Below are 24,661 nucleotides of genomic sequence, written 5' to 3'. Positions count from 1 at the left end.
CTTCCGCACACTGACACACGCACACACACAAACATAAAAAAAAATGGACGTAATACACACACGGCGTATGCACAGAGCTTGTCCACAGCAACTCTGTGACTACCTGTCCGCTCCACCGTCCGCGCCAGAGTGAATCGCATCGAGGCCAAACTCGGCAGTCTCAACTTTACACGCACGCACCAAGAGGGGGAAACGAAACGTACCGCTGCAAGTGTATGGGTCCCGCAAGAAAAAAAAACCGTAGTCAGCGGGACTGCGCAAGTCGAGCCGCACAATCTTCTCATCTAGTGCGATATAAACTTCTAAATGAATATGTGTGTGTGTCTTTCTTTGGTCTTTCTAAATGGTCATCCCGGCAATCATGATGAAGCATAATCGTGCAAACACACATACAAAAAAAAAGGGGGTGGGGGGACCAAATTGAGAACATCATACATACACAGCGAGGCCATCTTTGCAGTTTTTCGCTTAATGGTGCTAGATAATGTTTGTTGTTGTTGTCTACAACTAAATTGCACTCGGAATTATGTGTCTGTATACTTTGTTTGGCTGTGCAGAGTGAACCTAGTTTTGCAAGATGCTTTCATCAAGTATTCAGACGTTGTCGTCGTCGTCATCCAAACCTCCCGGGGAACCCAGAAAAAAAAAAAAGAATGGTTTTTTCATGGCGCATTGCTCCTAGTCTGCCCTTCATTTTGTTTTCCACATACATTTCCTTTGGTTTCAAAATGGCTCGACATACAACAGAAACGCGCACGTCAAAGAAACGGTGCGACAAAAACTCGTGAGCCATGCAGTTTTATAGATTTTATATATCGAGAAAGAAAGCGAGTCTGACTGTGACGAGTAGTGACAATGCTGCCGCTACTGCGACAACAAGCATGCCCCCCCCCCCTCTACAACCATCATTTACTTTCGTTTCGTTCTCAAGTAAAAATAAACAACAATAGCTGCTGTTTTTTTTTTGTGTACAAAGACACGAATAAATATTATTCTCTTCGCTCGTTGATTCGAGAAAAAATAAGGAGGGAAAACTAACCTCGCTAGAATGAATGCGACTTCGTGATCTACAATGGAACGCGGCCGGAAAGCAAGAAGAATCAATGACACACACCAAATCTATTGGCGATTGGGAAAAGTGGTCGACAACACACCCCCCCCCTCCACTCCCTTTATTTTTGTAAACGAGATAACAAGCAAGAAAAGAGGAACGATAGCCGGACTAGGGATCATGTTCAATGTTGTCAGATAAAAACATCTGCAGTGAAAATGAAAAAAGACAATGTTGCGTGACACAACCTTCGCTGTGTTTGAGCAATATTACGAGCGCATAAAACCATCACGGACTGAAAGAGTGGGCCATAAAATCATCAAAAGCTTTTTAAACGACAATTCCCCCTCAAATGATAATCCTTCGCAATTTATGAGCCGCCGAAAATGTACAATTCAAACCTCCTATTGGAATCAAATGACAAGGGGATGTTAATAACAGAGGTCGTCCCTACTAAAGCACTTCATACAGTTTACCTAAACAGAATGTGTGTTGTGGGTTAGAACACAGCCCGATCGTTCATATAGAAGTATACAATGTAAAACATTAGCTGCAAGTCTGTGCGCCGCTTCGATGGATTTAATTATTTGCCAGCGCCAGTTGATTGAACCCCCCGTCCCTCGCAAACGCAATTCTCTACTTCCCTTTCCCCTTTTAGCATTAGAATTGGAATTACAAAGTCACTGTGGTAATCGGGCTTTAATGAGAAGGACGGATAAAAAAGGCGATGTCTCTAAAAGGACAAAAGAAAAAACGAGAAGTACAAATCCAATAAGTAAGGTTAATCCTCTTGCGCGACAACAAACGAACAGGGAGCCAAAGAAGAAAAAAAAAAGGATAAATGAAAAGTAATCGTTTTACTTTCTAAAAAAAAAATAAAGAGGACGTGTAAATACACGAAAAAAAACAAAACAATAATTTCCCCGATCCATTAACGTCGTCCACAGACAACACACAAAACAAGAGACAAACATTATGGCATCACTAACGATGGCCGTACTGAAAACGAGAGCTTGCGGCCTGTCCAAGTAAGGCAATCGAAAAGTGGAATGGACAGTCGAACAAGTATCGAAAAAGAAGAAAGATTTAGAACTAACGAGACCTTTACCAGTTCGTGTCATCATTCCACGACAAAACTTTCTTTCCCATACCCAGTCAAAGTTGGCTTTCTCTCTTTCTCATTAGACAGTGTCTTTCCTCATCGCCGAGTGCACCAATGTCAACTTGTTTCCCTCTTTACATTTCCCTCAACTTACAAAATAGATGCAGAGAATTGTCAACAGCGAGTCAATGAAAAAAAAAAGTCGAAATTAAACGGAAAAAAAAGAGAGAAATCAACTTGAAAAGAGAAGAGGATTGCCCTTCAGGGTTAACCTTCACGAAAAGGCCAGCAAGTGTATCGCAAGTTGACGCATCGCATTAGCCTGTTTGTATGTAACGATCTATTGAGAGCAAGACAGGGACGTGAGGACGAACAACAAAAGGATTGGGGAGAGAAGAAACTGAACAACAATGTGAGTAGTGACGGCAAGTCAGAGCGCTTGTCGATGGTGTCGTTTATAAAAGTAGGTACCCGACACTGACGATGCGATCAAAAATTCCGATGATGCAGGATCAGTTGCTCATCCCGAACCATGGCCAAGTCTGGACTGCTCTCGACACCACCCATGCCAGAACCTTCGTTTAAAGGCAACCTACGCTCCAGACGTTTTGGAAAATGAGCGAAAAACAAAAGCAGAAGGGGGGAGTGTGACTTTGAGCAAAAAAATCAAAGACACAAACAAAAGTGATAGACTCACAAAGTGGCAGGCGTGGTGCTATCGGGAGCGTCTTGCTTGTCCGATTCGTCCAAATTGTTCTCAATTTTTCGGCCTAAAGTGACAAGGCATTCGCAGTTGTTGGGAACGAGAATCAAATCCTGTCGGTACGGATAACCTCCGGACGTGGGTATAAAAAAAAGACGAGGCAAAGTGCTCTGGTGGCAGCGACCGTGCACCAATTCTGTTGCCTCCGACCTTTTTTTGCCACCGTTTCACAAAAGGGGAAAACCGGGAGAGCAAATAGTGAAAAGCCAAGTGCTCGATTTCATGTTTTCAAAACCACTCAATTGAATCAGACATGGAAAGGGCGAATAGAGTTATAGTGACTTACAGGCAGTGGCGGTAGACGACCGGCTGCTGGATCCCATTGGGGTTCAACTCCTGGGCGATAGGCACCAATCGATCGGTGGTGAGCGAGCGACCATACAGTGGGTACACCAATCGAGTTTCAGCTCGGCAGCACTGAGGTACCCACGAGGGTGACGAAGGACAACTTCCATCACATTCTAATTAAATATCTTTATGAAATACTGCAGCTCATACACCTGTAATATAATGGGGGGAATACCTGTGTCGCCATCATCAAGTTTTGGACTTCCTTCTTGGTGGAGGTTGTTAATCAGACGAGTAGAATTCAACAAATGGCTTGAAATTTCTTTCAACCACATGGGTGGCAATGATTCTGTTCGAGGTAGGACTCCTGGCTTAAGCTGGAAACAGAAAAGAAAATCATTCTTTGTGAGCTATCATAAGCTGTGCTTGATAAGGACATTACCCTGGACATGTCTGATGGTTTAATTGGTTTCATTTTGTCCTACACAGAATATAAAAGTTTAAAATCTCTTTGGCTGGAGTGACGTAGACTAAAGGAAAGTGGACAGCCCTCCAGTTGAAGATCAAGAAAATTATTTACCTCAAACACATCTACACCTGGTAGATAACAGCCATAATGCTGGGTCAAATCACCAAAAATACCAGGAGCTACAGCTGGGCACAACACTGCATATGTAAAGAAAAATGTGAAAACTTAGTTCTTATATCTTGGTTTTTTTTGAAAATGGCCTCCATTTTGGACGACACGACCGCATGTCACAAAAAAAGCAGAGATAGCTACAAAGATTATGAAAAACCAACCTGGTACATCGTTCTCGCTTCTCGCCCACGATGAATTTGAAAAGAGAACGACGCAAATAGCAACACGTAGACACTGACTGATTATGGTGGCCATGCTGTCTTTTTTCTTCTGTCCAACTAGAACCTATTCGTCAGAGTTTATGGTGATACCACAGAAGATGGGTTGGTTTTTTACGTTATCAACGTATTGAACGCAGCACTAGAACTGCGTCTCAGGCACTCAGCAAAGTGTTTAAAACTTTAGTGAGTCACTAAAAATCGATCGAGCTTAAATGCAAATCAGCCGATTTGCCAATTTGTTTTTTCTTCTTTGCCAGAAAATTGGAAATAAAATTTACTAAACAAATATAAATTGTTTTTGGTAAATTTAATGAAATAATTCAATTTTTTGCAATAAGGAACATCTGAAATAAAAAAATTTGAAATTCCACATACTTTTTAAAAAATGGCAACTAATTTGATTGGAGAAAGAGAAACAGCTGATGAAGCTGGCGATTATTGAAGAGAGAGACGTCAAGATTTTTAAGCAAAAACAATGTATTCCAACGAACGCCTGTGACAGGTTCTTAGTAGTCCATCAAGAGTTCAATAAAAAGACACTATATTTCTAGCCTTACCATGGGAGGAGGAGCCCGACTGCCCCACTTAACGTTGACATGGCCTGTGAGAAAATGCACTTCTGTTTTGAGCCTCTTTTCATGCTGCCGGATCGTCGGAATAATAGGAGACTTAAGAAACGACTCGATAAAGTTCAACATAGAAACAATTTTAACCGGTTAAAGGAAAGGGCCAATGCAATAGGTTTAGCGTTTGCTCTAGGCGCATTAGTTTACGTTTTTACGTGAAAACAACGAACTTGTATATTCTTTGAATAAGAAATTTTCTTCACGAATAATCAAATGTGTTTATCTAAACTTTATTTTTGCTGCACGGTGACTTTATTTTGTTGTAAGGTTTTCACATCAGCAAGTTTCCCATCTCATTGTTTCGTCTGCTTGTGATGCACAGAATGTCATCGATCAAGTACGTCAATTTCCACACCATCACATAATGATCAGCAGAGAGTGGTTTGGATTTTGTCTGAATTGTTCCGCAAAAAGTACGAAAAAACCTTACGAGTTTAGTTTTTGATGAAATCGATAGTGAGTCATAGAATCAGGCCGTAGACTGAAAACAAGATAATCGTGTTTCTCGTTTGACTGGTTTTTATCGAAGTAACGGCTAAAACCTTTTTATTCACCAGGTGGCGGCTGCCTTTTTTTTTTTCACTGTTATTTAATATTTCCTTCTTGATCTTCTAATGTTTTCCGCACAAAAAGCAATCAGTTGAACCCTTACGATTTATACATTTTTGTTTTGTTCTGTTTCTTTTTTTTGTGTTTTTAAGAGTAAAACGGGAGAGAGAGTGAGAGAAAAATGGAGAGGCAGAATTTGAAATGACGGTGGGTCCTAGCATTTTCCCTTTGATGATCACAACAAACGCGGAGGTGGCCATGCCCGGTAAATAATAAATCTAGCAGAAAAGAAAAGAAGCGAAAGGCAGACGCGTTCGGCGTGCAAAATGAACAGAAGAAGGGCTCGAAAGAAGCACGCGAGACAGTTGCAATCCGATTGATTGAACAAGAAGAAGGGAGAGAGTCTTTTAGCGTCAAAGCTAAGAAACACTAAACCACAAAAGACAGTAAAAAAAAAACGCATTTTCTTTTTTATATTAGGTTTCTCCGATATTCAAAACAGAATGTCGCACACCCGATAGCACCGTCTTCCGTTTTATTGCCAGAATTTAAATTTCTCGTTCTAAGAAGATATCTTTTTTTGCTTCTTGTTTTACGACTAAAATTCGATTGAACAATAGAGCGTATAGAAGACGTAATAGAATGACGGGCCAAAGGGACAGTTGCTGCATCGTATTTTCAAGAATTTAGTTTTAGTCCTTTTGTTTGAACAAGGGCTAAGAATGTCTTATTTGCCGAACAGATTGACGTGTCCGTCAACCAGAGAATTATGTGTCACACGACGTAGCATCATCTTGTAGTATAAAGAAGTTCCAATTTCGTTGTTATTGAACTAACAAAAACATCTAGCTCTACGCTGTGCAACAGAGATTTGTGAGTTTCCCCACTTCAGGCTGTCCCGGAACAGAATATATTTGATTTATTATTCAATTAAGTAACAAGGTGACGAGGAAATGCACTACACACACATACGCCACGGTTATCACAATGCTTTGCATTAATGAACTGCTACGCACTGACGAATGCATCTCCCTTGATCTTTCAGCTGATTGTTACGATAATGATCTTGATCTTAGCAGACGACTCGCGTCCGAGTGCTTCCTTTTTTCTCTCTCTCTCTCTCTTAAACTATCGCCGTTGCTGGGCAACCAAAGATCTTTATCGTCTGCTTACGTCCCATTATTTGATATTAATAGGCACCAACATAGCCTCGCGAAAGGCCAAGCTTATTAAATGTAAAAGTAGAAAAAAGAGAAATCTCAAGAAATAATGGAACATCAAAGAGAATTCAGTCGTTTGACAAGCTCATCCATAATACCATTATAAAAACTACTTGTTCGCTTTTGCACATGCCACGCAATCCTGATGCTAAACAAAACGAAAAGGGTCTCGCAGAGTATGACGTGCTTTACGCGAGCCGCATACACCGTCTAAGGGAAGCCCTCTTTGGTCGTACTCTTCGGGGAAATATTAATCAGAATAGCTGTCTCAATCTCAGCGAGGCCTTTTCTAAACATCTTTCAGACTCGCGATGCGGGATACACGAAAACACCCTTCAATAGGCCATTACTAGGCAATATTCATTTGAACCTCCCCCCCCCCCCCTTCGCATACGACGGGCTGTAGGAAAGTGTGCGTCGTTTTCATCGACAGTTGCAAGACGTAAGGGCGTATAAATATACGCACAATATAAAAAGTCGACAACCAAAATATAAGCCCGAGTAATCTGGGTTGCTCTTCAAGAGCCAACAGCACGTACCTCATTAACGTCTTATTCCCCAAACAGTCGTCGCCTGGGTCCGCCGTCGTGTGGCCTTAGTATCTTTGCAGTGCATTATACAAACAAACAAACACGCAAGGATAGAGCCCGAGCCTGCGGGACTCGAATCGGGACGTCGTACACACACACACACACACACACACACACATACATATATATATATAGAGGCAAGGGATCTTGTGTTCCTCCAAGCGCATCGGCAGCGCACGGATCGATCGATGGTCGTGTGGCATCAACCCGATGCGTGTCAGCTGCTGCTCCTTTTTTTCCTTTTTTTTCCTGTCTTTTGCTTTCCTTACATTGGAGGGTCGTACTTCTTGCTGGCAAAGCGTGAGGCGAATAAAGCACGTTAGACGCGATGGCTATACAAACACACGGTTTGATATGCCACATATGTGGAATGATCCGCTCTCGTATTGTACAGCCGCCATGTTTCGCCGCAGTTCAAGGTTGTTGACAATAAGTATGCCGATATTATATTATTTACGTTCGAGGATTAAGTAGATCTCGAGTGACTATTGCCGGCACGAATGTTGCGCGCCCCCGTGATGTGACAGTTTCCCCCTCTGAGCTCTATGTGGGGCCCATAGTTTAGACTATAAAGCGCGCGGCACCGGCCACATAAACTACTGCCAACCTTGCATCGCTCGGGCCGCGATAGCTTCGTCCCTGTATTTACACGCTGCGCTAGACAGAAGCGGATGTATTGCGATCAATAAACGCAAAGGGATATAAAATAATAACACGATATATAGTTAGACCGATCGTTCGAGCTGTGCGGTGGACACACGCCGTGTAGCAAACACGAATTGCGGATGGCCCAAAAACAGGAAAAAAAAAAATCCACCCCCCATTTTCAAATGGTCCAGCGTTCAATCCACGCTCCCCGATAAATGAAGGTGTAGCCACCAATATACCGAGAGCCCCACAGAACTAAATTGCCAATAAAAAAAAGCCTTCCTTCCCCTCCGACGAAGAAAGAAAGAACATCCCCCTCCAAATTAAATGTTACGGCTCCATTTAGAACGACACAGGTATGGAATATTCAATATGTGTGGGCGGAGAAACGGGCTGATCCTCGCACACCAATCGTGTACGTCGGTCGACTTAAGAACGGGCATTTCTTATAATTAAACAAAAATAATAATAAAATCGTTTCTACGTACACGTGGACTTGTATATAAGAAAATCGTATTTTATTTGCAATAGCCAACTGCATTGGGAGGGCTTAATAATCCGCCAGAGGTCGATGCTGGTCGTCTCGGCCGCTAAATTGTCCACGCGCAAATTGGACAGGTGATTCCACCTCTCTTTTTATAGCTATCTATATATATATATATATATAAAGACGGTCAGTACACCCAATGACTCGGTAGTCCGCAAAAAGCGGCTAAACGTCTAGCGACAAGAAGTCGATGGCGCAAATCCCTAACGTTTTATTACATACACAAAGAGACAAGGGATGAATGCAAAACAAAAACCACGATCATTAAAGGCCAAAACAACATCCCTTGTACCTTCTTTTTTTTTTTTTTTACTTTCAATGTGTGTATACTACGTACTTATTACAGATCCCATCTATATTCTTGTCAGGCATAGTTTTATCAACATCAAACAGATAACAACGACATATGTCCACCATTACAAATATGTAGGCCTTCATCGTTTTTTTTGGGGAGGGGAGATCCTAATAGGCCCTAATCCTCCGTTATTGTTACGCAATCATTATTTCTATAATAGATGGCTAATAGCTAACACAGGGTGTTCAGCGAGTAACAACACTTAAAGTCAGTGTAACTTTTAGTGTTGTTTCTTTTTTTTTTTTTTTTTTCTGCGGAATCTTTTGTCTTAATTGAGGGAGACGGGTATACTAAGTGAAAACAACAAAATGGGGTTGCTTACCTTCACAAAATATTGTCAATACTTTGTTAGAGTCCATCAGGTTCGTACACAACTTTTCGTTCTCCCAACAGTTTAGTTCGTCTATTTTTTCGTACCTGCAATGTAGAAAAGTTGAACTAAAGTTCTCTCTTATTTAGACGTATCGTATCCGTAATTTTGTGTTGCGAACCGATAAAATATTAGCGGATTAAAGTTGGATCCCTTACTTGCAAGAAAAAGTTTCGGTTACACGAGTACGTTGAGGACTGCAGGTTAACCGGGATTGTTGTGCATAATGAAACCGTTGAAGGACTTTGGCACGACAACTGAAGCGAAAAATGTTATTATGACGAAACTCAAATCAGACATGTCAAATAAAAAAGCGTTCACCAGAGTTGATCGTCGTTTGTTTTGGCTCTGGGTGGATGATGGCGCTGGAAAGTATCTCGATGGGGCCCCCGTGTTTTATTCTCCGTTGATAAGGTCATTATTTGCAAAACATCAAGTCGGACTGGCTGAGCTTCTCGTGTTCGTTTCACATTTAATATAGACTGGCTTTTTGATTCAGCCCACGGGGGAATCTAGATGGGCCTTTAACTCAACTAAAGCGCTCGATTTATGGCTGACATTTAAACGCACGATGGCTGTTGTAGCATTTGCCAATATTATCGATTGACTATATCTAATGGCTTCCTACACTTATCACTGATGTTTTTTTTTTCTTTTCGGATCTGTCTTGTTTTACGAGCTATAATAAAAGTGTCTGTAATAGAAAATTTGGGCCGAGAGAAAAGTTTTCCGATGATCGGCCCTTTAAATTTAAAAAAAGAAAAGTCTTGAAGAAAAATGTTTTTCGCATCGTTTTCTTTCCAAATAACTTCATTTTCTATACCAATTACATTCTTGGGGTTTGGGAGGGGGCAATTAATCGATTGTACAGGTAGGCCACAAGTTTAGGTTTCCAACGTGCAAAATGAAGTAGGAAGAAGATGGGAATAATATTCACTTGGATTGAAAGAAATGACGTAGTACTGGAACTATGGCGCCTTCATCCATCGTTTGGGGAGGAAAAACGCGTACTTGTCTAATAGTTCAAGAATCCGAGACCTTCATCATAAAACGAGTTCGTACGCAACAGTTCCCAGGAACGCACTCCCGCACGCAAATGTGTGATCATCAAAACTTCATTATCAACGTCAGTTTTCATCCGGATGCAAACTGAGTTCAGCTTTTCCACGAGCAGTGACAATCTCTGTTCAGACCTTTAACGTTGACATTATCCTTCAAATGAGGTGCCGAAAAAAAAAAAAAAAACGGACCCGCCAGCTGATCGGCCGGAAGCGTCGAATCATCTAAGACACTATTTAGTTAATGAATACTGTAGACGCGGCAAGCAGGTGATGCTTCGTTCTGTTTAGAGTAGGAAATGGGAAGGGCACTTTGCAAGATTGCAGACGTTGAGCCGGCACGAAACACATCAAAGTTCGAAGCCAATAACGGAGAAAGGAGTTGCATAAAGAGACTTGCAAAAGGAAAAGAACAAACGCAAACGTTTCCGACGGTTCATGTTCGTTTTTGTGTGTCTTGCCTATTCCAGCAGAGACGGGCAAGAGGTCTCATCCTTGTCATACATTTGTTTTAGGTTTGCACGTTACGCGTGCGACAACACACACATTGCGTTTGAATATTTAATATGTGACGCGCATCACAAAGCCAAGAAAAAAACGGGAATCAAAGAGCCAAAGAGAGAGAAACGGATCGCCAACAGCAACAGAGTTGGGTGTCGGATTTATAGCGACACATGCGCGGATCAAAGTTGTTTTTTTTTAGTATCTAAAAAATAATTTTTGTAACGATCAACATTCGCAACTCAAAAATACCTACCGGATGTTATGGTAGGCGACGTCGCTTCCGAATAAAAATGAAAAAAAAAAAACGAATCATTTTCATCCCTGGCTTATGAAAAGCAAAAAATATGAACTGGCATTTTGTGTGTATAAAGAAAGAAATTTTTTAAGTTTCATATTGAATTGGGTGTGAGAGTGTGTGAGGACTGATCCTTCACAATATTATTACAATAGTTTAGTATTATAAAAAAAAAGAATTAGCACGCGTAATAATATCCAATGCAAAGGCGGCAAATCATCACTTTGACGTTATAGGCATATTACAAAAGAGAGGGCCTTCTCTCTAATTAAAACGTGATGACGGCTAAATAAAAGAGATGGAAAAAAAAACAAGATCAAAAGGCATTTTTTCTATCTGAATAAAAGTGGGGGAATATGGTGCGACCTATAGAGAGCTGGTAGACCTCGTCAATAGAATATCGTATAGAAAAAGACAACAAAGAAATGAGAGGGAGAGTGTCGTATTGATTTAGAGTCGTTCAAAGTCGGCAAACTGGCGCTGCGATGAAGCGGCCGATTTGGACGAAGGCGTAGCTTCCGTCAGGTCGAGTTGGACGTCGTCCTCGTCCCGCAAGTAACGCACGTCCGAATCTTCGGCCAACTGATCCTGATGATGACTCGAACGCATTTTCGGACGTCGAGGACGTCGTCCATTGAGGCCGCCGCCGCCCGTCTCGACGGCGCGGCGCGACCGCATCACGGCGCCAGCGACAGCCAACATCAAGAGCACGGCCATGCCAACGGCTGCGGCTACGACAGCGCCAGTGAACCACGTCGGCGAAGATGTTTGGTTGATGGTGCTGGGCGACGGATCATCTGCTGCCATGCCCGATTGGACGTCGTCGCCCTGCAGTCCGTCTAAGAGAAGTTCATCACACAGTTAGATATCATCGGCTCGGCAATCAGATTGCAGTTAGAATGATGAGGGAGCAGCTTATGATTGTGTGTGTGTGTCAGCGCGGGGCTGTGCGCAGCCGATCGATAAAAACAACGTGCGGCAACAAGTTGGCCGTTCATAAACGCGGCAAATGTTGGCGTCAAAAAACACGAGCCAAAAGGGAAAAAAGTAGTAGCCTATAATCTTGTTCCAAAGACAAATAATGAAGGAGAGAGGCTTTGATATATTTGCCTCTCTCACAGTCTCGTCTCATCACCATAGTTCTCGCGGAATTTCAATTAGCAATTCATTGGCCTTCATACGACGCAGCTAAAGAAGCTCAGCCAATCCTTTGAAGAGACTCAAAATCCCATCTTTTTTGTTTTTTTTTTTTGTTTTTTTTTGCGTACAATTATTTATCAGATGAGTTGATGCGGCGTTCATCTAAACTTGGTCTTTGTGTTGTACTTGGCCACTTTGCCCACCTCCCCAACATTTCAAAGTCTTCAACTAGCCCATTCAGCCCTAAAATATTCGAAAGCCGAGGGCATTAAATTTTTTAAAAGATCCACTGCCTCCAAAAAAAAACAAAACATAAACATTAAACGAAAAGAGTACAAGCTATTCCCTTGGCCGATGATGAAAGCATTAGGAGGTTACGATGAGGCGAATAATTCGGTCCTTTTTCCCTCTCGTTATATAACAAGATCACCATTAGTGATACACGAACGATGGCAAAATAATAATAATCATGAACTTAAGAAAGAAGGGAATCGCATCATCTCCAGTCTACTGCCTAATTAGAGGACGTGGATCGTTGATAAATTCCATTATATGCAGATGACATGATGCCGCCCTCGTTTTTGTTTTTATATAAAAGAGTTTCTAAACAACGAAGAAAGTAAGGGCAGGTTGATCGATAATTGACCGTTTGAGCGAGGAGACATTATTACCTTGGGAAGGATCATCAGGGACTAATAGACTTGTCGTCGTCGTCGACGTCGGCCTAGACGACGGCGTAACTGTCCAAGTGGACACGGTCGTTGGTCTTGTTGTAGTGGACGTGGTCGTCGCGCTTGTTGTCCTCCCTGTCGTCGTGGTGGGGACAAGCGTCGGCCGCAAAGTGTCGGCCGAGAGGGTCGTCGTCGTCGTGGGATTACGAGTCGTCTGTTTGATGGCCGTCGTGGTGGACGGCGCTGCTGTCGATGTTGTTGTTGTTGTTACCGTGGGAATAGTCGACGTCAATGTCGTAGAGAACCTTGTCGTCGGCCTCGTTATTGTTGTCGAACTCGCCTCTAAACTCGTGCTCGTCGTCACGCTGGATGACTCCGCCGTGCTAAACGCGCTTGTGCTGAACGCCGTCGTCGTCGACGCTGTTGAAGTTGGCGTGAGGAACGGGGTCGTAGAGACGGCCAGCGTCGTTGCAGCCGCTGTCGTCCAAGTGGCCGATGACGCAATGGGCGGTTGCGTCGTCGTCGTTGTGGCTAAAGTTGTTGCTAAAGTCGTCGTTGCTAAAGTCGTCGTGGCTAAAGTCGTCGTCTGCAATAGACCGGCCGTTGTGGTGACAGCTGATTCGCGTTCGTCGGTCGTTGCCTTGGCTGTCGACGTAACAGACGTTCCTTTTTGTTTTTAAAGAAGAGCATCGATCGTTTGCGTCAGTTGTCAGACGAGAAAGGGAGGCAAAAAAAACGGACGAAAATAGACGGAATCAAAAATCAATTGAGACAAAAGGCTACGGCCGATTGCAACTGCCTAGAAAATTTCAACGTCGCCTCTTTGATGACCAATGTTTGCGTGGGGAAACACACCTGAATGTGGCTGTGGCCTTTAAAACACACACCGTTTGATGAATGTCATCAAAACGCACGGGCCGTCTTAGCCCTCCTTCTTTTAGTTCCTAATAGAAATATGAGACGGCCACATAACGTAGCTCAACCTATTAAAAGCCTAAACAACTGTACGTCACACATAACCAAAAAAAAGAGAAGGGGTAGGGAAATGTCGGCAGCCATTTATGTCCAGTATGGTCCCGCTTGTAGGTACAACGCTTCAAAATGGCGAGTGTGCAGAAAGTGAGTGAAAAAAGGACGCATGCATCAAACTAATTCACACATAAATACATGGCGTGCTGCTGTGTCGTTTATATACAACAGCTGGTCCAGGCACTCTGTCCGCACCGCTCTTTTGCTGGCCAGTCGTTTGTTCACAAATCACCCCCCCTACTTTTTCTTTTTCCTTTTAGAAACTAGGACAAGTGGCCAGAGTGATTCAACCCCATATTGGGGCCGAATAAAAAAGAAGAAGATAAACTGCCTCTTGCGGCAAAAACAAACACGTAAACGAAAAACACAAATAGAAAGAGGACCAAATAAAAATGGCGCTGAGTGAGACGCAATAGTGACAAACAGCAAGAGACTAGTCAAGCAGAAAGAAGATTGCACAGAGTTCTACTGCAATCGTACGTTGGTCATCTTGCCTATTTTTCTTTCCGTTTTTTTTTTTTTTTTTTTTTTTTTTCAAGGCTATTACCGGCCGAGTTTGGGGAGAGAAGACGATACGGAAAGCAGTGGACGGAAAAAAAAAAAAAAAAAAAAAAAAAAAGTCGATCCGGAAATAAGAGACGAAAAGAAAACACTTGAGCATCACATGAGGACGGCGGAGGAGGAAGAAGAAGAAGAAGAAAAAAAAAAAAAAAACCAGACGCCATTGGGACGCGCCAAACTGCCGACGGCAATGGGTCCGAAACGAATCCAATAAATTCAGTTCCTTTTCCCTTACGGCATATCGGGGAAAAAGCAAAAAAAAAAGAAAAAAAAAGAAAAAAAAAAAAAAATGAAATTTTCATCCGCAGTGTGGGAGGGGGGGGGGGCGGGGCGGTAAAGAATTCGCATCATTACGTGAACGAGTGACCCTATATCTATTAGAGAGAGCTGTCCGTAGAAACAGCGCGAAAGCCAACATTATCGACCAAACGATGGTGGCCCCTGGTTGGCTCTGGCCGCCGCTTAACAGCCGTAGATCACGCGGGCGGGAGGACAACGTGGACCACCCCAGCCAATACACACAAAAGAGAGGAACATCATCAACAACACAAAAAGGTGGCCCTTTCTCCTTGTTGTTGTTGTTGTTGTCCTAATAAAAGAAACTGATGTGGCCAGTACCTGTCAAACAAAAGGCGGCGTAGTCGGAGCAGCACGAATTTTTTAAAAGGCAATCGTCGCTGCAGCCGCACATCCACGACGTTGTATTGGTATTTTCCGGCTGTTGATCCGCCGTCGTGGAACATCGAGAAGCGCACGAAGCGTTCGGTGGTGCCGTACTGGACGGTTGAACGGTCGATCCTCCTCCTGGCCAATAAAGAAATGTCACATGAAAATTTGGCTACAAACGTGACACGAACGCAGTTTTGTCAATAGAATTTGCTTTCAAGTCTGCCTGTGATTTGATTAACAAATGAATATGGCCCTCATCGTCCAAGGCTATTCTGCCTTGGACAGAGGCCCACATCGTTTTCTATCTTTGTGCTGCAGCTATAACTTGTTGAGTTATGACGAGCGACGTGATTTGTCAGTTGGCCAAACAGCACGCGTGTCGTCCAAAAGAGAATACTGAATTGTTTATACGTAAGTGTGTCGGGTTTACCTGGTACGACAGTGTCGGTCATCATGCGCTTAAGGGCGGCCAAGCATTCTTCACCTTTGGCCAACTGGACGTCATCAATGGCCGAATCGCCGACGTAGCCATTGCCACGGACTCCTTCAATGACCACCTGGCACACACACACACACGCACACACACATACCAAACAAAAACATATAGAAATGAATAATAAAAGGGAAATATTTGATTGTTGTGCGACGCAAGGTAATAGGGAACGTCGGCTGCCATGCATCAAACAACGAGGCATGGCCCCCATAGCTATTAGACACACACAGTTATACCTGAAAGTTTTCCGTGACTCTGTCCAGTGAAATGTATCCTTGTTTCCATTTATCACCTTGATCTCCAGACCGGACAAAGGCTGGCCTCAGTTCCGTCATTTTCTTACTCTCCGGTTTAACGTACACATTCAGCTGACCTATCAAAACAAAATACACAGAGTACGTCACGTATTTTTTTATTGTTTGAATGTATACTAGTGCAACAACATGCATTTCTATCATCATCGCATAACGAAAGAAATCGGATCCATCACCTTTAGTAATTCCCTCGATTGAACAACGCGCCTCAACACTAGCGCATTTTCATCAGTGCTCGTACCAGCCAATGGCATAACGGCTCAAACAAAACGAGATGAGAACTAAAGCCCCAACGCGAGGGAGGCTAAAGCTACACAAAATGTACCTTTCCAACTCAATATTCGTGATACAATGATGCGCACCACCTCCTGCTGGACAGTTTGTAACAAACACCCTCCCCTACATCACGTAGCGTTCGTGTGCCGCAGCTCGTTACATCACCCCACGTTATCGGACGATGTAACGCTGATCGCTTTGCAGATCAAAGCTTTTACATGTTTAGTCTGCGGAAAGAGCTTAATCAAATGAAGACGCAGTACTTGAGGATAGAGAAGAGTCCAACGGAATGTAGAGGCACACGCACAACGACGTAAACATAAGCCATGATGCAAACACATAAGATGTGCAATAAGACGCCCAACTGATACGGACAAATGCACTGAGTGCCCGTGGCCCAATTCAATTGCCTTTTGTATTTGCGTTAATATTTTTTGTCGATCCTTTACTTCACGATCCCAGTTTGGCCGTCTAATTTACATCCACTGCGGATGAATTGCCAACGGGGGAAAAAAAAAAACAATGTTAGTTTGCGGCTGTATCCATTCATCAAGCCCGCACCGGAACTCTGCATTGCGGTTTTGAATATTAGATCTAGATGATTGCCTTTATTCAACTGTGCATCGACAAAAGAGTGCGGGGGATATGCTGCTCTATGTTCCATCTTTTTTTTTTCCAGCGGCCACGCAAAGAGCCGTAGAGAACGAAAGATAACCTAAGGGGTTATCCATCATCCGACTTAAGGAGTCAAAGGCCCTATAAAAATCTATTATTCGGATTCGTAACCGACACGCAACACACACACACAATTGATGATCACGTTGGGTAATAGAACAACAGCCAATACAACTCGCACAAGCTCTTTGGAAAATCTTTTGTTTCTACTTCTTTTTTTCTTTTTTTTATCTTCATTGTGTTTGCGATCCGTGTTACACGAGGGATGTTCCTAAATAACGCATACACGCCCACGCACAACGAACGTGCGGAGGGGGATCTGGCTCGGTGCCGAGAATCCCGTAGTTGCATCTTAAACATCTACCAAGATAATTGGATAGCGATTGATGCTAGAAAAACTCAAATGAAATGATAGCAGAAAGAGCATAAGGTAAGAAACACATTGAAGCAGAGCTTTGATTGGGTCTATCCCGATAGTCCCGTTGCTGGGTCTTCATCGATTACATACAGAACACGCGGAGAGTCCCAGTTGAAACAATTCGTGAAAAAGCAAAAAAAAAAAAAAAAAAAGAATAACAAAAGCGGAAACAAAAAAAAAAAAAAATTCTTGTTTTTAAAGAAAAAATAAAGGAAAGGAAGTAATAAAGGAAAAGATGAAAGGAACCGAGAGTGGCTTGGCTCGACCACCACAAAAATGACACCAATGGGGAGATGGAGAATAAAAAAAAAAAAAAAAAGAAGAAGAAGATGTGATTATATTCTAACGGGATCCCAATAAATTGGTTCGTTGTTCTTGCCGACTCGTTGCCAAAATCAACTCGGCCAACCATTCGTACAACTTCTTCTTCTTCTTTTTTTTTAGCCTTTCTCTCATCTCTCTCTGCCCGATTCCTTTTTAATGACATCCGGACGAAAAGAGATGATGCTGCGATGGCAACACGGCCTTCTTTGCCACCACCTGCCATCGATGGCGTCAAACGCTCAACTAACCCCCCCCGCCACCACAAAAAAAGGCGACGATAATTAAGCACTTTGATGTTCTTATCATCTCAATCAGCAGAAATCCTTGTTTTCTTTTTTCATTGCCGTTCTTTGACTTTTGAATTGTTTACTGGTGCGCGTGCTAATGTTGGCAATAAGCTACAATGAATATAACGACCTTTTCCCTTTGATACGCGTTAAAGAAAAAAAAAAAAAAGGCCACATCTACGTATGATTGGATGCCTCTTTCATAGCGGCACAAACATAATAATACGGCAAAGACATGCACAACCAGTTACACATAAAAAAATGAGTCCATTTTCATCGCGTTCGCCTTTTAAGGGCGTCGTTGCGTGTCACGGACCTGTACGTGCGGTCATCTACCTTTTGAGCAAGATGGACAATATCGTCTATGCTATACGACGTTATTAACTGTCGACATGCACACAAGAAAAAACAAATCAAACAACAAAGATGCCACGCCCCTATTTATCGTCAAAGTCATAGCGAGTTGAACGGCGGCTCCTATGCAAAAATCTAAATGCGCATATCAACGACAAAAAATAGAAAGGGCTTGCGTTGTCTTGTTGACGACGTTCGTACACTGAAAATAAAATGGCCGTGTGTTGATGTTCGGTGCGATTGTGACGGCCGAAGTGGGCGGTGGCACGTCGCCCTTATTTATTCGGCTAGGGCGAACGTGCGTGCAAAAGTTCGTTAAGATGATGGGAATCCTTCGTTTTTTTACTCGAAGAAATTGTGTGTTTAGGCTCTTCGTGTTTCAGCCTCGTTGTTCATAGGCAAAAAAGAAATTCGTTCACTTTTGCAAGTGAAATTTCTTGTTAATGCGCTGGGCGTCATCCAAACAAATGCAAAGCTGGCCAAACGAATAGTCCCTGTTCTCTTATTATCCAGTGTACGTGGCCAACTGCCAAACTGTCGCAAGTTTGTTTCAAAAACAGCCAACAGAGTTGAACCCGAGTGGCGAATGAACGCAATCAGACCCGCAACTGACCCATGAAAGCGATAAAGCCCTTGCTGCGCGCAATTTGCATACGCCCTGCTTGACGGACATCCCCCCCCCCCAAAAAAAAAAAATAATGCGTCTACCGGGTACAGTTTTCTAAAGCGTGCGGTTGGGTCTGCGTGAAATCCCGAAAAACTTGAGAAGGTTCACACCGTCCAGAGAAGCGGATCGATCGAGTTAAGTCGGGACAGAATCAAAAGACCAGAGACCACACAACATGCCGCCCCTTCAACAAGCGAAAAATAATAAATTCGTTCCCCATAGAAGGGTGGGGTGCAAAGTAGCCAACGAGCAAGTTGTCACGCGCTTCCATAGTCCCTCTCGTTCTTCCGAATTAGGAGAAGGACGCCAATGTATAGAAAAGATAGAAACGAAAAAAAAAAGGTGGGCCACAATTGGACTCGAAATTTAAGCACGTGTTGACTGCACTTGAGGGTATTTCTTGGGCAACAGTCGTCCGCTTATTGAGACCAAAGATGTAGGCGGATTGGGCCAAAGAAAATTAAAAAGAAACATTTGAAAAGAACTTAACTTGACTTAACATTTTCATTTTCCCCCCCAATTTAAAAGAGATTTAGAAAATTGGTTTCTAAACCTTTCATCAACTGACGCTTTCGAAAGGGACTCAACGGTGAGCTCAATTGTGAAGTTAAGAAAATGAAAAGTTAGCCTTGAGAATTGGCAACCAACGTCACTTTAATTAGTTGTCCGTACAGTCTTAAATTCCGGTTTCCGGTCTTCTTTCAAACTCTTTTTTTGCCGAATCAGTTGCAACGTTGGCATCCCTTGTTATCTGTCCGTCGTTTTAACAGTCATTTTTCTTAGACGTTCTTTGATCGTCACGCGGGCCAATTAGTAAAGCCTCGCTGGAAATAAAAAAAAAAAAAAAGGGGGGAGATCTATTGCATTAGCTGGTAGAGACGTCTTTCTCAAAAGAAAGAATTTCAAGCCAAAGCAGAAGACGATAATGAGAGTTAAGAAACGAACAAAAAGTATAACGGAAGCGTTTGAGAGGCGACTGACAAAGATGTGCGGAGGGATACCTGATACGTCAATTATAAACATCAGCACTCGTTTCGTCTCACTCCAAACGACTTTGATATACCACGGCTGACACACGGAGCCGCCCTTTGAAAAAAGGAGAAAGTCACACAATCAATAGTACCGCCTCAAAAAACAAAAAAAATCTGCGCTCTTCAACGATTGCACTGAGCTTTGTCTTTTCGCTGTATATCATCGACGCTTTTTGTTTTTTTTTTTTTTTTGGCTGGCTGGCACCTCTATTGCTCAACGTTGGCCGTCTCGATCGCTGAGCTGGAACATGTATCACGAAACAAAAAAAGTCTATAGGCGTCGCATTTTTTTTTGTCGTCTTCAACGGAAAGAACAACAAAAAAAAGAAAATGCGAGTTATTTCAAGGATAAAGTATGACAGTATGGCCGTTTCCATTAATGGTTGGATATAGAAGCGGGAAAAAAAAAGGGAAGGAGGCGAACAACTGCGTCTGAAATGTTGCAATTTCGGCAAAGAGAAAGGAAGAAAGCACAAAAAAACAAACAGGACAAATAACATTTATAAAAATAAAAGACGTACCCAGACGTTACCCAACTGGAAAAAAAAAGGAAAAACCTCAAACTAAAGACAAGTTGCCTAACAAGCTCCAAAAAAAAAAAATCCCTTTCTATTTTCTTATTGTTGTTCAATTTAAGAAGAAAAACAAAAAGAAAAGCAAAAGTACGTTATCCGTGTTCATCAATCGATTGGAATCAAAACAATTTGACGGATACGATGGCAAATGTAGAGGTTAAAGGTCAAATGGAAAACATTTACGCCACGGGTTTTGCGTGATGGAAGAGCAGCGACAAACGAACATTATTCCACTCCGTTAACTATTCACGCGATGGACTGGCATTCCGTGTTCACGCAACGGACACACGGAGACAAGTTGGCCACAAATCATTTGGTAAAACAGACAGCGCACATGGGTTGGCTTAAAAAAAATAAATAATAATAGAATAACAAAAATGACATTTTCAAGACACTGTTGCTAATTAGATCAAGGAGGAGGCTACGTCCCTCGAGGTAAGTCAATCATGTCCATCGTCAATTGTTGCAATCTGACTGACGCCATCATCGTCGTGCGCATTCGGTGCGTGTCAACAGCCTACATAATCATTGCCGCCACTTTGCTAATTTTTATTTTGCCCCGGCCGCGTGTGGCCACAGCTCCCCGCGTGAATTGTATGACCGCTAAACGCTTTCTTTTTGCCAGTTCTCCCGAACGAAAACGTAAGCGCATTCGAGTGTAGGGGCAGAATTGTCCAATGGTCGTGGCTGCGGTGATAATCGTGAAAAATACAGGCGACCGACAGCGGACGGAGCGCAATGACGTATAGGCCTTGGAACAACCGAAGAGGGACGAGAAGAAGTAGAAGAAGAAGAAGACCCACAAGATGGCGGCGTCTATTTCGTAGGCCATTGGGCATCCATCTATGGTCCATCTTTTCGCTTCCTATCGGCTGAAAGGGACGAAGATCAGCAAAGAAAATGGAACAAGAAAAAAAGCTGCAACGACAAGGCGAGCCTCTGATTTACGACGGGTGCAACTCGATGCTATTTACGGCTACATATATCTATACTAAATCTACTAGGACGACCCAAAGACGACCGACTATGCCATCGCGCAATATACGCGACGCGTGCAATCATTCCTCTCTCTCTCGCACTCTCTTACCCCATTTCTTATTGCCTTGTCTGCTTTTTTTTTTCTTCTTCTTCGCGTTCAAAAAAAAAAAAAAAAAAAAAAATGGAAAGAGGCGTCGAAGCGTGGGCCGTTTACCAAACACTGGGTCGGCCGAACCTGGGGGGGAGGGGGGATAAGAGGAGAAATCAAAGTGACAGCGAACGCTCACTATATCTATCAAAAGTTCCCTCTCCTTGTCGCCAATACCCAGCGCGTCTGTCTGTTGCCATCCAATAAATGCGAGAGAAAAAAACACGCAAACACGTAGAAAATAAAGCGCACGTATGTTGGACTACGCTTTCCTTCTCTTCTTTTATGTGTGTCTTACGCATCATCCCCTTAAGTAAATAGGTTTCATTTTTTGCCTGCGCTGATTGTCTTCCAAGCCGATCCGCACACACGCACAACAAAAGTGGGGGAATTCGAAAAAAAAAACAACAAAAAACGAGCGAATAATAAACGAAGGAAACACACCAATGTCGAGGGAACATCAAAACGTCAATTGTTTTTGTTTTTCGCTATTTCTCCTTATTTTCTCTCTAGTGGCGCAAATTGTGAAAACAAAAATGAAAAAGATACAAAGCGATTGGCATTTTCGTTTGAAGTCGGTGCAAACGATGCAACAAACGTTTGCTATAAAAGCGTCTTTTTTTCACCATCACAGTTTAGGTTTTCAGAGAAACAGAAAACAAAAAAAAATAATGGATACCTAGCGACAGAGCCTCAAGGCACTACGTCAAAGATAAAAAAGAGACATAGTCACACCAATCAAAAGAAGAAACGTAGTCTAACGCGCACGCAAAGATCGATAGCGTCATTGTTTTTAAGAGACTATCAGCTTTGTTCGAAATCCGTCGCTGATCAAAGCCGAATTTTTTTTTCTTTTGATCTAACAAGTGAAATGCACCCCGCAACCGTTAAGCAAACATTTAAGCGACGATGATTTCGCGGTTTTTTTTTCTTTTAGGGTTGAAATTCGAAACTTTTCACGCTCACGATAAATCCTCCTCCCCCCCCCCCCCGCATTTCGATATGTTAACGAAGCTCGGGTGCAATGCAAACAATATTGGCAGGGCCCCAAAGATGTTGATTACGAAATGAAAGACATCTTCATTTGCACCATTAGGATTATTATGTGCGGCTTTGTCATGACTTGGTTAGTCTTGTCCCATTTATCGCGGCAAGCTAATTATACGTAGGATCGGATCGATACGAAAATCGTGAAGAAATGAGGACATGTAAAAAGCAAAATAAGTCGGCAAAACAAAAGCTCGAGATAATGATAACAAGAAATCATCCGCAAAAAGATACGCGCAGGCAATGGCTTATTGTTATTAGCGAACACCTTAATAACGAAGGCAAGTGGGTCTCTCTGTAATCGCAACCGATAAAGGTCGTAACGGACAAGATTCTTTTTATTCCGCTCGGCAAAGCGAAAAGAGCAAGGAAAAAAAAACGAGAGCTTATAGTTTATGGCGACGGCGATCCTGTCTTACGCGTACCAAAGGCTCTTTTACACATGGATCGAAACCGAAACAAATGGCAAACTTTGCGATTGATTGAACGGTAGGAAACTTCTCCCCCCCCCCCCCCCCCCCCCCCGCAAAAAAAAACAATTTTTAATGTTGAAAGAAACGAACGAGACGTAAATAATGAGTACCCAATGTTTTTTTATGGACGTTGTACGCGTTCGTGTTCCAACGTTCAAGACGCTATAAACTAAGGGCTCGCGTATATAGCAGCTACAAATGTACTACGATGGACATCATCCGGCAGCCGCCATTCCCTCATCCATCCTGACGTCTGTCTTTCGCTTTCGACGATGGAAGACGAGCTACTGACGATTGAGTTATTGCTGCACGTAACACAAACAGCACCACTATTATAAATACGACCTCCTGCGAGAGTTATGGATTGCCAATCGGCGTTGGGGCGAAGCGATCAGCTACGACATTGGCGCCCCATTTTGGCCGTACGTAGATGGATTTAAAGCGGAGAGGTCAAGAAGTGGCCCGAGATTTGTTCGCCCGTGTTGGCTAGCAGCATCTAACGAAAACACACAAGACAAAAGAGCAGACAAGTCCAATAAAAGGTCAGCTGTACAGCGGAAAAACGAAGGCAAACGACAAACATCGATTCACGCGTTGAAAAAAAAAAGGATTTGAATCGCTTTTCAGATTGAAAATAGACAGATGCTAGACAACGATCGAACTTGAAAAAAAAAAAAAAAAATCAATCGCAACGAGAATAGGCGAATAGCGATTTGACAACGGCTGGACAGTCGCTGTTTGACACTTAACGCGCGAGCCATTGCAGCACGTTTGCGCGCAATATTCAATAAAAAACAAAAACAAATCAATCGCTAGACATTTCTATGTCGCTCATCACCCAATGGTTAGTGCCTTCACACTGGAACGCTTTGAAAGATGAACGACAAAGCTTGAAACTTGAAATGTCGAGTCGGTCAACGATAAAATTGCGGCGATGGCGTCATTACTAGTCGGCGCATTCATCAAGTAAAAGACGGACTGTTCCAATAGCGAGCGCATTAAAAATGCGGAATGACTGAGCGCTTGGTCGGCTAAACAAACTCATAAACAGATGAATGTGATGCACATGCCATTCGCCACCCTTGACACGTGTAGTTGCAACCTCATCTTTACAACTGGCAAATGTTTGGCGTGGCCGTATGTAGACGTCGAACGGGCGCATCCCGCAGCTGCTGCTGGATGGTATTAGAAGTTGACGTGCAGAGTTATCGAACCAATCAAAAATGAATTATGCAAGAAGCCGATAGAAGCGAAACAGCTGCTGCCTCACTGTTCATTTCTTTTTCATATCACAGACACACGAAACCAACGACATCAAATCATTTAATTTAAAAAAAAAAAATTCTTCTTCTTGGCATTGTGTCATTTTCGAGCCGTTTAGAATAACAATCAAAAATAATAACGAGCAGTTTCAAATGCTGATCCCAAAAGACGAATGCGCCTGATCCGCAAGTTTTACTCTTTTTTCAAAACACGTCATCGTGGCATGAAAGCTCATCTCGGTTGCCTCTTTCCTGTCCTACACCTACGTGTGTCTCTAAAAAAAAATATGCGATAGAAAAATGGGCTCTCTCATTGACGGGTAAACATGAAGGTGAAATACAAAATCGTCCTGCCCTAAATTGCAAAGGATTCATTCAAAAAAAAAAAAGACATTGAAGAAGAGGGGGGAAAAAAGGAGGACAAATCAAAATTCGATTGGAT

At 42.7% G+C, this 24,661-nt stretch overlaps 2 protein-coding genes across 4 annotated transcripts in view; both read right to left on the bottom strand.

The window, feature by feature from the left end:
- Positions 1–2,465: 2,465 nt before the first annotated feature.
- Positions 2,466–4,235, bottom strand: LOC130699226 (uncharacterized). The gene is made up of 7 exons (XM_057521527.2): positions 4,006–4,235; positions 3,785–3,870; positions 3,647–3,685; positions 3,440–3,581; positions 3,203–3,377; positions 2,851–3,066; positions 2,466–2,745 (listed from the first exon to the last, which is right to left on the bottom strand). Exons 1-7 carry the CDS (start codon positions 4,097–4,099, stop codon positions 2,643–2,645), a joined length of 855 nt encoding a protein of 284 aa, XP_057377510.1. The 5' UTR covers positions 4,100–4,235; the 3' UTR covers positions 2,466–2,642.
- Positions 4,236–10,901: 6,666 nt separating this feature from the next.
- LOC130699208 (MAM and LDL-receptor class A domain-containing protein 1-like) overlaps positions 10,902–24,661 on the bottom strand; it is an 18,807-nt gene continuing 5,047 nt past the window's right edge. Inside the window, exons 6-10 of one of the 3 annotated variants that reach the window (XM_057521502.2) lie at positions 15,627–15,763; positions 15,328–15,454; positions 14,847–15,032; positions 12,639–13,304; positions 10,902–11,666 (exon numbers count right to left, since the gene is read on the bottom strand). In XM_057521502.2, the coding sequence (XP_057377485.2) occupies positions 11,278–11,666; positions 12,639–13,304; positions 14,847–15,032; positions 15,328–15,454; positions 15,627–15,763 (1,505 nt within the window). In that variant the 3' untranslated portion in view covers positions 10,902–11,277. The remainder of the gene's footprint in view (positions 11,667–12,638; positions 13,305–14,846; positions 15,033–15,327; positions 15,455–15,626; positions 15,764–24,661) is intronic. The other 2 variants (XM_059496047.1, XM_057521503.2) reach the window with 2 other exon arrangements.

Source organism: Daphnia carinata, chromosome 7, assembly GCF_022539665.2.
Source record: "Daphnia carinata strain CSIRO-1 chromosome 7, CSIRO_AGI_Dcar_HiC_V3, whole genome shotgun sequence".
Taxonomy (NCBI): domain Eukaryota; kingdom Metazoa; phylum Arthropoda; class Branchiopoda; order Diplostraca; family Daphniidae; genus Daphnia; species Daphnia carinata.
This window is presented reverse-complemented; position numbering and strand designations above follow the sequence as displayed.